Source organism: Neolamprologus multifasciatus, chromosome 3 (assembly GCF_963576455.1).
Source record: "Neolamprologus multifasciatus chromosome 3, fNeoMul1.2, whole genome shotgun sequence".
Classification (NCBI taxonomy): domain Eukaryota; kingdom Metazoa; phylum Chordata; class Actinopteri; order Cichliformes; family Cichlidae; genus Neolamprologus; species Neolamprologus multifasciatus.
This window is the reverse complement of record NC_140441.1, coordinates 36,556,411-36,571,004: the sequence shown is the minus strand read 5'-3', so window position 1 is coordinate 36,571,004 and position 14,594 is coordinate 36,556,411. Positions and strand designations below refer to the sequence as shown.

Sequence of the window (14,594 nt, the reverse complement as noted above, 5' to 3'; positions counted from 1 at the left end):
CGGCCTTGGAGATAAGTGTACAAGGGCTTTTAGAACGAAGAGTCTAAACACAGTTTGTTATTAGGGGAGAAATTGTTTGTTATGTTCAGCTCCAGCCTTTAATGCAAACCACTGCATGTCAATTTTACAGTCAATCTAATGTCCATCATCATCATTGGTTCCTCACCATTCCTGTTGGAGAGCCGTGAGCCTCTCCATGATGTTATCAACAGCACTCACAGCAGCCGCAAGCTTCTCCAAGATGTCATCCGTGCTGCGTCTAATGAGCCCATTCTGAGAAGCCACGGCTCGCTCCATCGTTCCAATCAACATAGCGGGCAACCTTGTGGGGATTTGAACAGCCGTTTCCGCTTTCTTTATTCTTCGATAAGCCAGGGCCAGCGCCAGCGCCGATCAGCAAGAACCCTGTTATCACAGTTCCAAAAAGATAGACGTCTCCAATGGGCTCTCCCAAACCCAGGCTTCTTGTTGAGAAAAGGGTGTCAATTGCATTCAGACACCAGTTGCTCAAATCCATAATTCCTCTTTTAGGTTTTAGAGAACAGACTGTGAGACTCTTCCAGGGTAGAGGGAGAGAAGCAGACAAGACTAGACAGAGACATGAGAAAGCCAAGAAGGAAAGATAAAGGAAGGGAGAGGGAGAAAGTGCGACCGCCTTTGTCAAGAGCCAGAGAGAAATCGCAGAGAGTAAGTGCAGGACCCAGTGACAGAGGGAGGTGTCAGTCCAAGAGTAGAGAGCTTTCCCACCAGTCTGTTTGGGATGATGGTGTTGAATGCTGAGCTGTAGTCATAAACAGCATTCAAACAGGTGTCCTTGTTTTCAAGGTGTGAAAGAGTATGGTAAGAAAACTATTTTTGTAGTGTGTGCATGAAAAAAAGAGCCTTAAACCATGAGACAACTGTGGGATAAATGACACCTTAATTTTGTATAAAATAGCTCTGATTGGATGTTGTGGAGAGATTTCTCTCTGCTCCACCAGCTGAGTCCATCGCTGGGACAGTCTGCACAAAGTCACATACAGAGGAGGAAGCATCAGTTTCATCTGATTCAAACACTCCTCCATAGCCCTGCGTTAGGTTACTTAAAGTTTTTTAAAAAAATAAATAAAATAAAATAAAAAAATTAAGGATTTTATATTTGACAAATGTCAGACTGAATTTGTGTTTTTAAAAGTTTTTACAACTGCATGAAAGGAAAAAAAATGTTTAAATGAAACTATTGACACGTGAACAGAATTCCAAAATATTTAACACAGTCTTCCTGAAAATGTAAATGTCACAGATCCATTTCTTTTTTCAAAAGGACAAAACTTGGGTTCCGTTTTAAAAAGTTTTATATTTCTGTTAAGTGATCAGGATATGATGACTCAATAAATAAACCCAGGGCTTTCCAACCAGCTAGTAGCATATTCATGTAAAAGCGATGGAGTTGGCAGCATCTGACCAATCACAAACACGAGCATGTCTGCTGACAGCAGTCACATTGTGTTTAGATTGTGTTTCCTTTATGCTGAGCAGCAGTACAGCTTGATATGTAGCTCCCTCTAGTGGCAAGCTCTAGTTTTTCAGGATGAATAAACACCTGCAGTGAAGACTTTGAGTGACTGTAAAGCGTAAACTATGTGATAAACTATTGCTGTTAGCTTGGAAATGTGTTCTTAGTAACTGGGTTAAGGATAAACCTCCCACTGTTACTTTGTGTTACAGGGAATTGTTTAAAGTTATTCCTCATTAAAGAGTTGCTGCTGTCTTCAGAGAAAATGAGGATTTGTTCCTCCATGTTTGATCTCTTTTGCTTATTTATTTGCCAAATGACCTGTCCCAACTGTTACGAGTGGCTGGTTGTTTTTAAGGTGCCTCCAGATGATTAGGTAGTGAGTACAAAGGATGAGGGTTCACTCTTGTAGTTTCTTTATTAACTCTGTGGGTGAATAGATGGTAAATGTTTTTTTTTTTTTCTTTTAGGGTTTTTTTTTCCTTTCTCTCTTTTCCCTACCTATCAGAGATATTTAGCAGATGGACCTGTGGCACAAATCTGAAAATCCTACGTCGCCTAGTTCTCAAGTTATGATGTTCACACAGCGTGCACCATAGGGTAATGACAACACCCCATCAGCCTTAAAGTCTCACTTCAGTCTCTTGTTGGTTGTAATTTATTCCAGACTGAAGGATGAGTTACAGGAAGTCAGAGTTGTGATATTTAAAACATGTTACTGACCTTACAGCTGAGTGCAGTCAGTACACAATAATGACAGAAAACAATCACAGACTATGATATACATGATGTCCAACATGATGTATGTAGTGACACACGGTCACAGCCGGGCTCACACACTGAAGAGCAACAAGAGACTAGAAGAGGCTCAAATTCAGGAAACAATCATTTATTTACAGAAACAGAAACGTGTGTTTATGAATAAATCAGCCGTCTGATTCAGCTGAAAGACAAACATCAGCTCTCACACTTAAGATATCTGTTGGTGAGTCAGTCCTCATCAACATCAGCAGCTGAAGTTCATTCAGTAAACATATGTGACAGAACAGCTGGACGTCTGTCAGTAATCAGCAGCTGATATGACACGTGAAGAAAAAAAAACAAAAACAAAACAAAAATAAAACACTGAAATAATACAGACAGCATGAACATCTCTTCAGTTTGTTATGAATACACTGTTACCATAAAACAATCTACAGCACAAAATATAAACCATTTGGAAATCATAATAAAAATCAAAGTTGGTGGAAGCAGGTCTTGATTTAGGAGATCGCTGCCATCTACTGGCTGATCTGCAGTTATGCTGTTTGATGAGACCCCTGAAGTTATCAGAACATTTTTGTGCTGTCCAGTATCTGCTGCACCACCCATGGGAAGTATTTCAATCACCAGTGACTTCAAAGTTTGTCTCATTCAGTCTCACGGAAACATAAAGGAACTAACTTTCAACTAATTTAATTACTTTATATTAAGAAGGTTAAATATGTTGCATAGTTTAGAATATAACATATATTTAAACACTGTAGTTCAAAAAAACATATTCACCAATAGGGCTGCCACGATTAGTCGACTATTAAAAATGTCGACAACTAATTTAATTGTCGTCATTTGAAGCTTTGTAAGATCCCGAAAGACGCAGGAATAAGTAGTAGGATTTAAGAGTGTAATAACCAACTGAAACAGAAGAGGGCAGCACAGCAACACCAAATATACATACAATACAAGACAAGAGCATAACTGCTCAGGACCCAGGGTCCCTGACAGAGACAATCTGAAAATTTCATTAAAAGTTTAATAAACTATCATCTTGTCTTTATTTTTAGTTAGCACATAAGCTAATGATAGTTATATAAGAGCAGATGCTGCTGGTGCAATAAGCTGTACGTTTTACGTCCAGTGGACGCATGATCTGATTAGTTGACTAATCGCAAAAATAATTGGTGACTAGTCGACTATCAAAATAATTGTTTGTGGCAGCCCTACTCACCAATAAAACATTTTCCAAAACACCAAATTGAAACTTTTTGTCATTGACATTGTGCACATCTGCAATGTTAAACACTGACCCTGGATCAGAGCCTATCATTCAGTATTTTGTAACCCGTGTAGAGTTTGATGAGCAGCTCACAGCTGGAGCTCTGTGTGTTCAGTCTGAAGGTTTCAGGTAAACCTGCCTGTAGCTCCAGGTCGGCTGCACAGTTTGTGACAAACATCAGAGCTCCTTCTGTTCACATCAGGCTGCTCTCGTCCTTCCTTCTACTCCCACATTTATACTGTGAGCAGCTCTGACTGACAACATGCTGTCACACTGAAAACTTCACATCTGCTTCTTCCTCCTCAACAATTCATCTTTGCAGTCTGATCTGCAGCTTCAAGGACCTCTCTGCTCCTGACTCTGTGCTGCTTTCATTAATGTTTAAACCTTCTTCATCAAACATTCAACACTTCTGTGTGTGAGGAGGAGTCACTCTGTTTAAACACTGAAAGACAATTTAAAATTATTATTTAGATTATTATTATTATTTAATAGAGTTATTCTGAATATTACAAGTTTAACAAACTTCAAAACTGTGACACAAATAAAACTAAAATCTGTTAAATGTGCTCTGATAGTCTTATATTTACAGCTTTTATAAAACTTAGAAGAAAAGAAACTTTGTCTCTGTTAGACTTACACACATGTGGAATAATCCTAGTGCTCCTTTTAGTCTGGGACTAGGATTAATCCATGTCTGAAAAACTGTTTTACCTTCCTGTGAAAACATACAGCTGCGAATTTATCACCCGGTCTATCTGTACTGTACATAACGACATAGTGAGTGCATGATCATAATGTTTATAAAAGTTATGAAGAATTCAGGCTTTTCTTCACCGGTAACTTTGGTCTCTTTATTCACATCTTGTGTTTGTTTCTGTCGCCTGTGGTTCTGAAATAAAAACAAAATTTATATATAAATGAATACTAAGTAATAATAACGCAGTCTCACAAATGGGGCTGCATGCCCATGACAACTTGTGTGCTTACAATATAAAGGTGTTTCCAGAGCCACTGAGGGAAACAAGCCACACCCACAGCAGGTGTCACAGTAAAAATATGTGCCACTAAACACTGAATTTGAATTATTTATATTTTAATGGGAATTAATTGATTTAAAGCTGATTTTTAGACATATTAAGGTTAATGTGAAATTAATACTTTTATATTTGCTTCACATAAAATCCACAGCTGCAGTTCCTCTAATGTCCACACGAGGACATTGACCCAGTCCTTGTAGACCAGGAGTCCGCAACCTTTCTGATGGCGAGTGCGAGTGAGAGTCTAAAATTTCCTTTAGAAGTGAATGTTCCATATGATTGCATTAGCAATAAATTGAATAACACTCTATATTAACATTTACACACTATATAGAACAACTTCATAGAATTATATTTGTTCGCAGATGTTGGCAGCTATCAGCGAATAGTTATCAGCTATTTTTAAACAAAAAATGTTGATTTTCAACTGACGAGCTACTTAAACTTGAATAAATCCACTTTGTTTCCACAGTCAGTGAGATGAAGGTGATCTCAGTACTGACCAAGATAACTGTGATGATGATTTTGTTTCCATGACTTTGATCATGAATCTGTTGATCAGACTTATTCAGTATCTCTGCAGTCAGCACAGTTAAGCAGCCACAGTTTGATCATCCCCCAAAATCTAAAGTCAATTTAAACAGCTCACAGAAAACTTGATTCACTGGATGGTTGTAATTTACATGTGAGCTCTGAAAACATGTCACATTAGAAGGATTTCAGCCTGTAAACATCCACAGCAAACATCCACTCCCACTGAGATCTGCTACATGATAAATGTGAGAGAAACTAAACACTGATGACATTTTAATTGTGTCCCTCCTGCAGATGGAGCTCAACATCAACTACTAACACAGATGTTACTTTAAACATTTATCAGCTCAGTTTGGAAACACAGAGACTCTGAAACTGTTTCAGGATTGTGCTGCTGGAGAAACAAAGCAAAACCTCACTGTCAACATGAAAAATGGAAACTACTGTTTATGGTTTGATCAGGATTTTCACTGCTATGTGCATGCTGAGGGAGTTCACAGTTTCCTCTTACATGCATCATTGCTGAGGTTTAGTTAAAGGAAGTAAAACTGTCTCTACTCGTGGTCATGGGAAACTTGCTATGCTTTTTTTTTAACTAAAGAAATAAATGGTTTATAAATTACATGTGAACATTAAAAAGTCACACTGGAAACATTCAACACATGAAACCGAATCAATACTTAAAACCTACTCATCAGTTAATTATAGTTATTTAACAAATAACCTTTAACAAAATCCAAGCTGAGAATAAAAATCCACAGAGAAACAGAGTGAAACCAGTCCATGATGACTGCTCAGATGATGGATGAGAACGAGCCCACAGTCTGAAGCCTGAAGTCAGTACACGTCTCCTCTTCACAATCAGCCTGCAGACAGTTAATCACTCCATGAAATCTCAACACACAGATGTAAACTTCAAATTTCTACAAATATTTTTGAAAATAAAATTCAATGTCAGTGTTAAACAGAATTAAGTTGTTCCTAAAAGTGCAGAACTTGCCTGAGAAACATCACGTTTTCAGCTCCTTTTAGCTCCGTTTAAGTGATTCGCTGACAGCTGTCATCACTGACACATCAAACAGCAAAGAAGAAATGTTCACAGTGAATTTAATTAATTTACCAACATGTGATTAAATCTAGTTGATGAGCTGTGATAGTCTAATATCTACACTGCTGCTAATGTGACTGAGAGTGAATCTAAATAAAAGCTGTTTACCTTGAAAGCAGAAGAGTGAGTTTAAGGACACGACACAGATCAGTACAAGAACATAATGACTGTAGGACGGAGCTTTGACTCTGGTACCAACCTGCAGTTTGTTGTTGAGTTGCTCCACCCACATGACTGCAACTGAGATTTTGGTGGTTTGAATGTGGGATGAGTGGAGTTTGAATTTCCTCAATCTAGAGAAAATAAATGGGAAAAGAAGAAGTGGATATTGTTTCACTTCTGCTTTTTAGTATGTTTGTGTTGATAAAAACACTTTGAGTAACTCAAACTGAAAGCACAGTGAGTTTAATGGATCGTGTTACAAAAGATGGAAATCTGTTTGGTCATTAATGTTTTCTCGGTGTGAATGTCTGAATATAAAACATATTGATCTTAGACCATCCATCATGATTCATTTGTTGATCATATTGATTGTTATTGTCTCTGAAAACCAGAACATGTTTGATTCAATTTTTAAAAAAAAATGTGTCAGTCTGCTGAGTCAGTGAAGCAGAAGTTAATTTTCTGACAAACATCATCCTCAAAATGTTCAGTTTACATGGATGTGCAGGAGAGCGCTGCTATTGGTTACTGAGTAAATATTTCCAGTAAAATTAGCTTTGAGAGCTAAAGTTGAGGACTTCAGCAGCTCATCTATTTAATCCAAAAACAGTTTTTTCCACTTCAAAAAATTGTAAAAAAAAGTTTAAAAAGTCTTCAGAGTTCTGCATTTGTGATGTTTTTATGCTGAACATCAGCATCACTTTGTTTTAGATTATTGAAGGAAATCAACTTTGCAGGAAACAAAAGTTTAATCCTCAAAACATTTAATCCATAATGAAACAAACTGTAGTTAGACTGCAATAATAATCTCCTCCTGCCTGCAGTGATGGTCAATGTTAGGCTGTCATCGTGTCATACATGCACAATTCCGAGCTGTGGATTACCAGTCAGTGAATACCAGATGAGAAGGTCCAGAAAGATCACCAACTTGTACATGCAGCTCACCTTCACACACTCAAACCAAGAGTGCATTGTAGAAATGTTTAGCTTATTTTAGAGTTTAGAAATGTGTTAACATAGAATGTAGAATTATTGTAGAGACATTGACACTGCCCTCAATGTAATATGAGTATGTACATACTGTACATACCTATATGTATGCACACACATACATACAGGTATGCATACACAGTCACACACGAGCACGACACAGACACAGAGTTTGCAGCACACCGTAGGGGGGGTTTTATGATGGGGACGCCTCTATAAAGCTGGCTGTAACTAACAAAGGGGTGAAGATTTTGCAGAGGGACACACCGGCCTCGACTTCCCTTCTAGAAGTGCATGCTTAAATGAAGATGAATAAAGATGAATAAAAGTTTTGTGAAAATGACTACTGAGTTCCGGTGCCGTCTCTGGAAGTTTCGACGAATAAAAGAACAGGGGTAAAACTGATTTCGTAACAGCATAAATAAGCACTGCGCACAGATGGTCCCACCACCAAGGCACACAGTCACCTCCACTTTTGGCCTTCAGCTTCTGAATAAAAGAAACACAAGTTGTTAAAGTAATTAAACTCCAAAACAAATGCACCCTCTGTGGTTAACCGTACTGCAGAAACACACTGGTGATCTTCAGCTAGAAAAAGGGCCTCCTTCAGTCTTCAGTGGTGTCACACAAAAGAGAATCTACAAATCAAAACATTCAGAAAGCAAATGCACAAACAAAAACAATTATTCCTTCAGTTTAGAGCAGATAGCTTCACTGAATCTAACTGAATAATTCAATTAACAGGCTTCCATATATTTCATGTGAGGCTCAACTGCTATTGTAAAACTTCCAACTTCCAGTGAGAAGGCCAAACAAAGCAAAAAGCACAAAGAAAAAGGCAAAAGTAAAATGAACACAAGGCAAAGAGGAATATTCTGTAAACGTAGCCCAGAGAAGCAGCGGCGGCCTCGCTATAAAGTTATCAGCTCCTCGCTCGGCCCCGACTTCCTGCAATGTATCATACAATTAGCATTTATAGCAAAAATACAATAATGGATGTAAGTAACAAATCAAAGTTACATGCTGAACAAACAGCGTCGCAAAATTTGCAAACACCAAGTAAAATAATAAACTTAAGGCACAAAATAAAAATATATCAGCAGTCGATGGAAGGCTTCAGGGAAATAATCTGCAGGTGATCTTTACAAAACATGAGTGGCACCAATCAACAAAAGTTCAGCCAATTCAGGCTGAGGCAGCAGCTACATGTAGGCAAGTCCTACCTGTGACAGCTGGGAAGTCAGGTGACCGAAGAGCTGGATGTGCACGGCAACAGGTGATGCTCAGACATCTAATGTGATTGGCTACTAACAGTGGCTAATAATGCAATACGGAAATACAGTACTCATTCTGCTACATGAATATAAAATAAGACTGTAACAGAAGTAATGCTAATATCTCAACAAGTCAGAGTTACACACTGATCAAACTGTGATGCCCAAGTCTAGAAAAAAGAAGCAAATAGGTTTCTGCAGCTCCACCTGTAAACAAACCTAATACAGATCCATCCTGTTCCATCCTGAAGCTGTGGAGCCGAGTGAATTCTGCATCGTTAAGAAGATTTGTTTTGATGTTTATGAATGCAAACGCAAATTCAAGACTGTCAAAATTTAATCTCTGTCACTGATGCAACAGATAAAAGGAGCATTTGATACAACATGACCTTCAGTTGGTAACGATATTCCCAGTAGAGTAAAGAACATGAGGACAGGCCTGCTTTACGGTAGGCTTAACTTGTGATTGACAGGGGACTGCTATATCTGTTGATGGTGATGGACAAAACACTCATTCAAAACACTTTAAAAGGAAGTTGATCACTGTAGCTCAGGGGTGTTGAACTCCAGGCCTCGAGGGCTGTAGCTACTTTTAAAGTTTGTTTGTCGCCCCCTACAGGCCTGCAGGACATTAACAATAACTCCCACTGACTGCAGCAGTCAGAGGCTGCAGAGACGTGTTTGTACGTAGGAAGCGTAGAGTCACACTCATGTGTGGAACAAATCAGTAACAATGTTTACCGCTTTAAAACAGAAATCAGACGGTGGCCTCTAGTGTCCAGCTCTGGTATTGCACTGAAAAGATGAGTCAAAATTAAGGTGAACATCAACATTTCATCTCCAGTAAAACAAGTGAAGCTTTTATCATCTCTCATTTCATTTTATAATTTCTTACATCTTCGATCTGACATTCGGTAGTGAAAGACATCTCTACTTAATTACAGTGACACATAATGAACATGGAGCATTAAAGTTCCTGTTTGTCTGTTCAGCAACACAGTGAAGACACTGTAAATGTAAAACTTCAAGACTTAAAAATGAACCAAAGATTTAATAAAAATGAACAAATAAAACCGCTGGAACACTTTTACACTCACAACTCTCAGCACTAAACTGAAAACACGATCACAAATCAGACTAAACTTTACAGACTGAACATCGAGTCCTGACCAGCAGGAAGTTTAACATTAAACTTAATTAATTATTTGTAGCTTTAAAAATCCAGAGATGTAAATCACCTTGTTTTGGATGTTTATAAAGTGCAGCAGATGATTAACGAAGGGTGTTTAAAGTAATCAGCTTATAGCTCAGGTTCTCTCAGACAGTAAAGATAATAGAAAGAAAACAAAAACAATCAGAGCTCATCAGCTGTGGTAACAAAGTCTGCTTTCATACAGTGAGATCAACAAAACAAAGGAGTTCTCCTTATGAGCTCCATAAATTCTCTTTCTATTACTTTAAAACTTGTTGGTGCTTTTCCAGTCTTCTGTGTCACCAACACAATTTTCAGGTGACTCCCCATCTTTCCACATGAACTGTGCTGGAAATATCCACTTCCATCTGTAATGAATGCAAATGGAATGGAAAAGACTCCTTGTTTGGGAATGATCTATGTCAGCCCAGCACAGTGATGATCAGGGAGGATTTTAACCCTTTAATTAGTCCCTCAGACACTTTGAGGTCTCACTGAAAGGTTTAAGTTCACCTTAACCAACCAACCAAACAAACAACCAGTAAGTAAATTCATTAAACACGCTGACAGTGAGGCAGAGGAGTGTTTCTTCTCCAGGCTGAACTTCACAGTTTTGTATTGAAGGAGGAAATCCATCAGTTTCACTGCTGTTTCAAAGCAGATCCTCCAGAGTCTGACAGCAGCAACTCTGACTGAAGACTTCTGTAAGAAACATTTCCTGTTTACATCCTCTGATCTTCCACTCTGGGTTTTCTTGTATGACACTTTGTTTGTGTGAAAATGAGCTCGATAAATAAGCTGGATGAGGCTCGAGTCTTCAGCTGGGGTCAAAGTTCAAGTCAATCTCACATCCTTTTGTAGGAGTGACCTTATGATGAACTCAGTGCTGCTGGACCCGAGTGTCTCCCTGTGGTTGATGGTTTGAATCCAACATGAATGTGAAGATCCAGGAAAAATAAATCTCTCTCAGCTCCATTAAGACCAACACTCCTTTGAGTACAGCAGCTAGACTGATAGTGGTTGTTTTTGTGTCTCATCATCCTCTGGATGCTTCTGCTGAAAGAAGTAGAATAATGAGTCAGTCTGACGGCACAAGAAGGAAACACATGTTTGTGTTTGTTTGTTTCTTACTTTAAGTTTCTGCAAGATGTGGAGAGAGAAATATGCAGCAAAACCAGCGAGAGCCAAAACTAATGGTACGGTGATGACAACAATGACCACAGGGACCCAGGATCGACCTGCTGGTGTAGAAAAAAGAAATAAACATAGTCACCACAAATGGACCAAAAAACACTCAAGCAGAAATGATGCAGAGAAAAGTTGGAGCATTTTCTCACCGTTTGTTGGAGTCTTTTTCTGAGGAGCTGGATTTTGCAGTGACGTCTCTGTTTTTGAGGTTTTAGCAAAATCTGTATCTGGAAAAAAAACAAACAACCAAAACAAAAAATAAAAATCTATGAAATTGGCAGTTTTTGTTTTTTTATACACAGTGATCACATGTGTATAAATGAATCGTCTTACCAGAGACGGTGACTCTGCAGCTGTTGTAGCCGCGGCCATAACCTGTGTCCACCTCACACAGGTACAGACCCGAGTCCTCAGTCCTGAGTCTGGACAGCTGGAGTCTGATTCGTCCTTCTCTGAGGGCGTCTTTGTCACTCTGGACTCGTCCTGAAAACTCTTCATCCTGAGCCTCTGAGAACTCGACACCATCAAGCAGATAATACAGAGTTGAGGGTTTTTGATCGGTTATCAGTCTACAGCGGATCTTCAGTGCTGAGATGGACGTGTCTGGTTTGGTGGTGAACGTCCACTCCAGTGTGATGTTGTGGTTCTCCTCTGCCTGATAGGAGCTCTGTGTCACATCCACTACAAATGATCCTGTTGAGGAGACAGAGAGGAGCAGACACACTCACAACTTTATACAACATCAGAACTGTGAAGCACAACAGTCTTTCTGACACACACAATAGTTTTTCATGTTCTTCCACCACAGTATAATTCCACATTTTACTCTTGTTTTGACTAATCTCTGATTATTCGAGACCTTGTATGTGATTAGAAGGATTTTCAATTCAAGTCTGGATTTCAAACAGGAGCCAATAAAGAGAAATCAGCATGGGAGAAACATGGTCTCACTTTCTAGTCCTTGTTTTTCAGATGGTACAGCATGGTGGATCAAAATGTGATGTTACTTTTCTTTGTTCATAATTCATCAGTTCGACAAGATCTCCATGAAATACAGCTAAACTCCATGACATAGCCTCCACCCTCCTACAGATGGCTGCAGATACTCAATACTGAGCTCCTCAAACACACTGATCTGAACCAAAGCGGAGACCATTTCTGATGAATCTGTCAGACCTTTGTTTTGTTTTGATTTTTCCTATTTCTTAAGGACGTGACTTTCAGATACTGTTCATCTGCTGTAGATAGTTTAAGCACATACTGGACACCATGCTGAGATAGCCCCAGTTTTCAGCTGATAGCTATTTGGGAACGATCTTGTTTGTGCAAAAACATTTTTATGTCCGTCAACGTGTTTGAGCTTTGGTATTTTTTTAATAGGCTCAACCAAAGAAATGGGAACAAACAATTTGTGACAAAGTGTCGAAAGAAACATTTTGAAATCGGTTCTTTGGTAAGTTGTCTGCTTTGTGCTAACACCACACTGATTTAAGCTTTAAGTTTGGTGACTAACTTCAACGTGGTCCAGTTAATCTGTGAGCACGACATTGTCATATTAAAAGCTTTTCAACATTCACATCAAACATTCACTCCCACTGAGGTTTGATAAATATGAAAACAAATTATATTGAAGACTGTCATTAAGATGACATTTTGCTTCTTGAGATAAAAACATGATAAAACATATATTCAACAATTCAGTATTTCACAACTGGACTTGCATGTTAAGCAGAGAGAAATGTGAAATTGTCTTTGTTTGCAGACGTCTGCTTCTTCTGAAACTGCAGCGTTTTAACATGATGGTCTTGGCAGACCTGCTATAATTGGACACCTCCATTTCTAAATCATAAATAAAAATATATAACATGCAAAGAATGGATCAAGACCATGCAGGTGACTTTAGCATTAGTTAAATATTGTTGGCTAAAATGGTCTAAAAGTAGAGTCTGTAATAGAAACACATTATTTACCTTTAACTGAACTCAGGTAGACGATCAGAATCCACAGTGAGGCCACGAGGAAAGGCATGAAATCCACACTGACATCTTATTCACAGTCTGTGGGGATCCAGAGCTTCTTCCTCATTACACACAGAGACTGAAGACACAATGAATTCTGTTAAATCTCAACACAGACGGGCCAATCATGTCTTCACAAGACATTACACTTTCTTTATATAATGATATTTGACCTTTATTATAAAATATTTATTTATAAAATAAAACTACAGGCGTTAAACGTCACAGGAGAAATGCTGCTCATGGTGAGTGCAAACCTTTTACAGTCATTTCCCCCATAACCCTGTAACAGGACAGTTATTTAAAGACAGCTGGGCATTAATGGGAATCTTCTGTGGAAATGAGAGAACCAACAGAGAACCTTTCAAATCAAAGCTTTTACCTTCAGCTTTTTAATAAGACAGACATACAGACATACGTGTGTATTGATAGCCGATGTCTCTCTTGGTTCTATTACACTTGCAGTCATTCTTTGACCCTGTTGCAGATCTGGACCTGGTGTCAACAAATCCCTTTGTGCTATTTTTGACGTTCACCCTGTTGGTTTGTTTCTGAAATGTTCACAGTATCACTTCCTGCTTTTTTTTTTTTCATGTAGCGATGGACTGATATAGATTCTGAATATTTGGCCTTGGCAGAATTTGGTAATAAAGCAATAAAAAAGTATTTACTGTTAGTGCAGATATTTGTTTTTTGTGTGAAATAAAAATTCTACTAGTATTTGTAGTATGTTATATGAAAATGTTTGAGGAAGCTTGTTTGCCACATTTTTGTGCACACACGCTGATGATCATGTAGTCCCAGCTCCCACTGCTTCAACTAATAATATATAATTCTGTGGAAATACTACCAGTGTTTTTAAGACCAAATTATTAGAGAATCTGTTAATACAGTCATGGAAAAATATTTGAGCCCATGCTGATTTTGTAAGTTGTAAGTAAAGTTTTTTGAAATGACTTTTTCTAAATTGTTTTCTTTTTTTGTTGCTGTTCTGTCTCTCACTGTTCAAATAAACCTACCACTGAAATCATAATCATTTCTGTGTTAGTGGCCAATCTTACAAAATCAGCAGGGGTTTAAATAATTTGTTCCCTACTGTAAAAATCTATAGCATACTGTAGAAATTTGAGTAGTTTCATGTAAAAAACACAGTAAAACTGTTAAATAAAGTACAGTGAGGTTGCTGTAAGTTTTACAGTAACGTGCTGACGAATCCTGCTGCAAGGTTTTTACTAAAGTTTAGGGTTTTTCTTACAGTGCTCAACACTGTAAGAAATGACACGGGTGCTGATACCTGTTAACAATGTTGTTGTCATTATTCTCACACACTTCGATGAGGATTGCCAGCCACAACTACAGGATACACTTTATATTATCGGCACGCAGCGTGGATGCCCACTCGTGCCACGCTGTCAGTGTGTCAGTCTAACCAGGTTAAGAGGCAACACACTTGCAGATGAATTTATTCTAATTAGATTTCAGCTGAAAAATTTCGGTTTTGTTTACAACTTTTTGTATTTCTGCTTCACATTTTTTGCTGCAACAGTGAAAGCAAGAA

General features: G+C 38.3%; 1 protein-coding gene and 1 long non-coding RNA gene across 4 annotated transcripts; both read right to left on the bottom strand.

The window, feature by feature from the left end:
* Window positions 1–3,316: 3,316 nt before the first annotated feature.
* LOC146522922 (programmed cell death 1 ligand 1-like) lies at window positions 3,317–13,208 on the bottom strand. Of its 3 annotated transcripts, none has more exons than XR_014871097.1 (4): window positions 12,989–13,208; window positions 11,352–11,711; window positions 10,962–11,245; window positions 9,959–10,886 (listed from the first exon to the last, which is right to left on the bottom strand). XR_014871097.1 is itself a non-coding variant. In XM_085142803.1 (3 exons), exons 1-3 carry the CDS (start codon window positions 13,044–13,046, stop codon window positions 4,385–4,387), a joined length of 456 nt encoding a protein of 151 aa, XP_084998929.1. In that variant the 5' UTR covers window positions 13,047–13,199; the 3' UTR covers window positions 3,317–4,384. The 3 variants fall into 3 exon arrangements, 1 of the variants encoding a protein (XP_084998929.1); XR_014871098.1 differs by having other exon boundaries at window positions 9,959–10,883; XM_085142803.1 differs by lacking the exons at window positions 9,959–10,886; window positions 10,962–11,245 and adding an exon at window positions 3,317–4,422 and having other exon boundaries at window positions 12,989–13,199.
* LOC146522923 (uncharacterized) lies at window positions 4,434–6,422 on the bottom strand. The gene is made up of 3 exons (XR_014871156.1): window positions 6,321–6,422; window positions 6,105–6,170; window positions 4,434–5,970 (listed from the first exon to the last, which is right to left on the bottom strand). It is a non-coding gene; the product is annotated as an uncharacterized LOC146522923 (long non-coding RNA).
* Window positions 13,209–14,594: the final 1,386 nt, after the last annotated feature.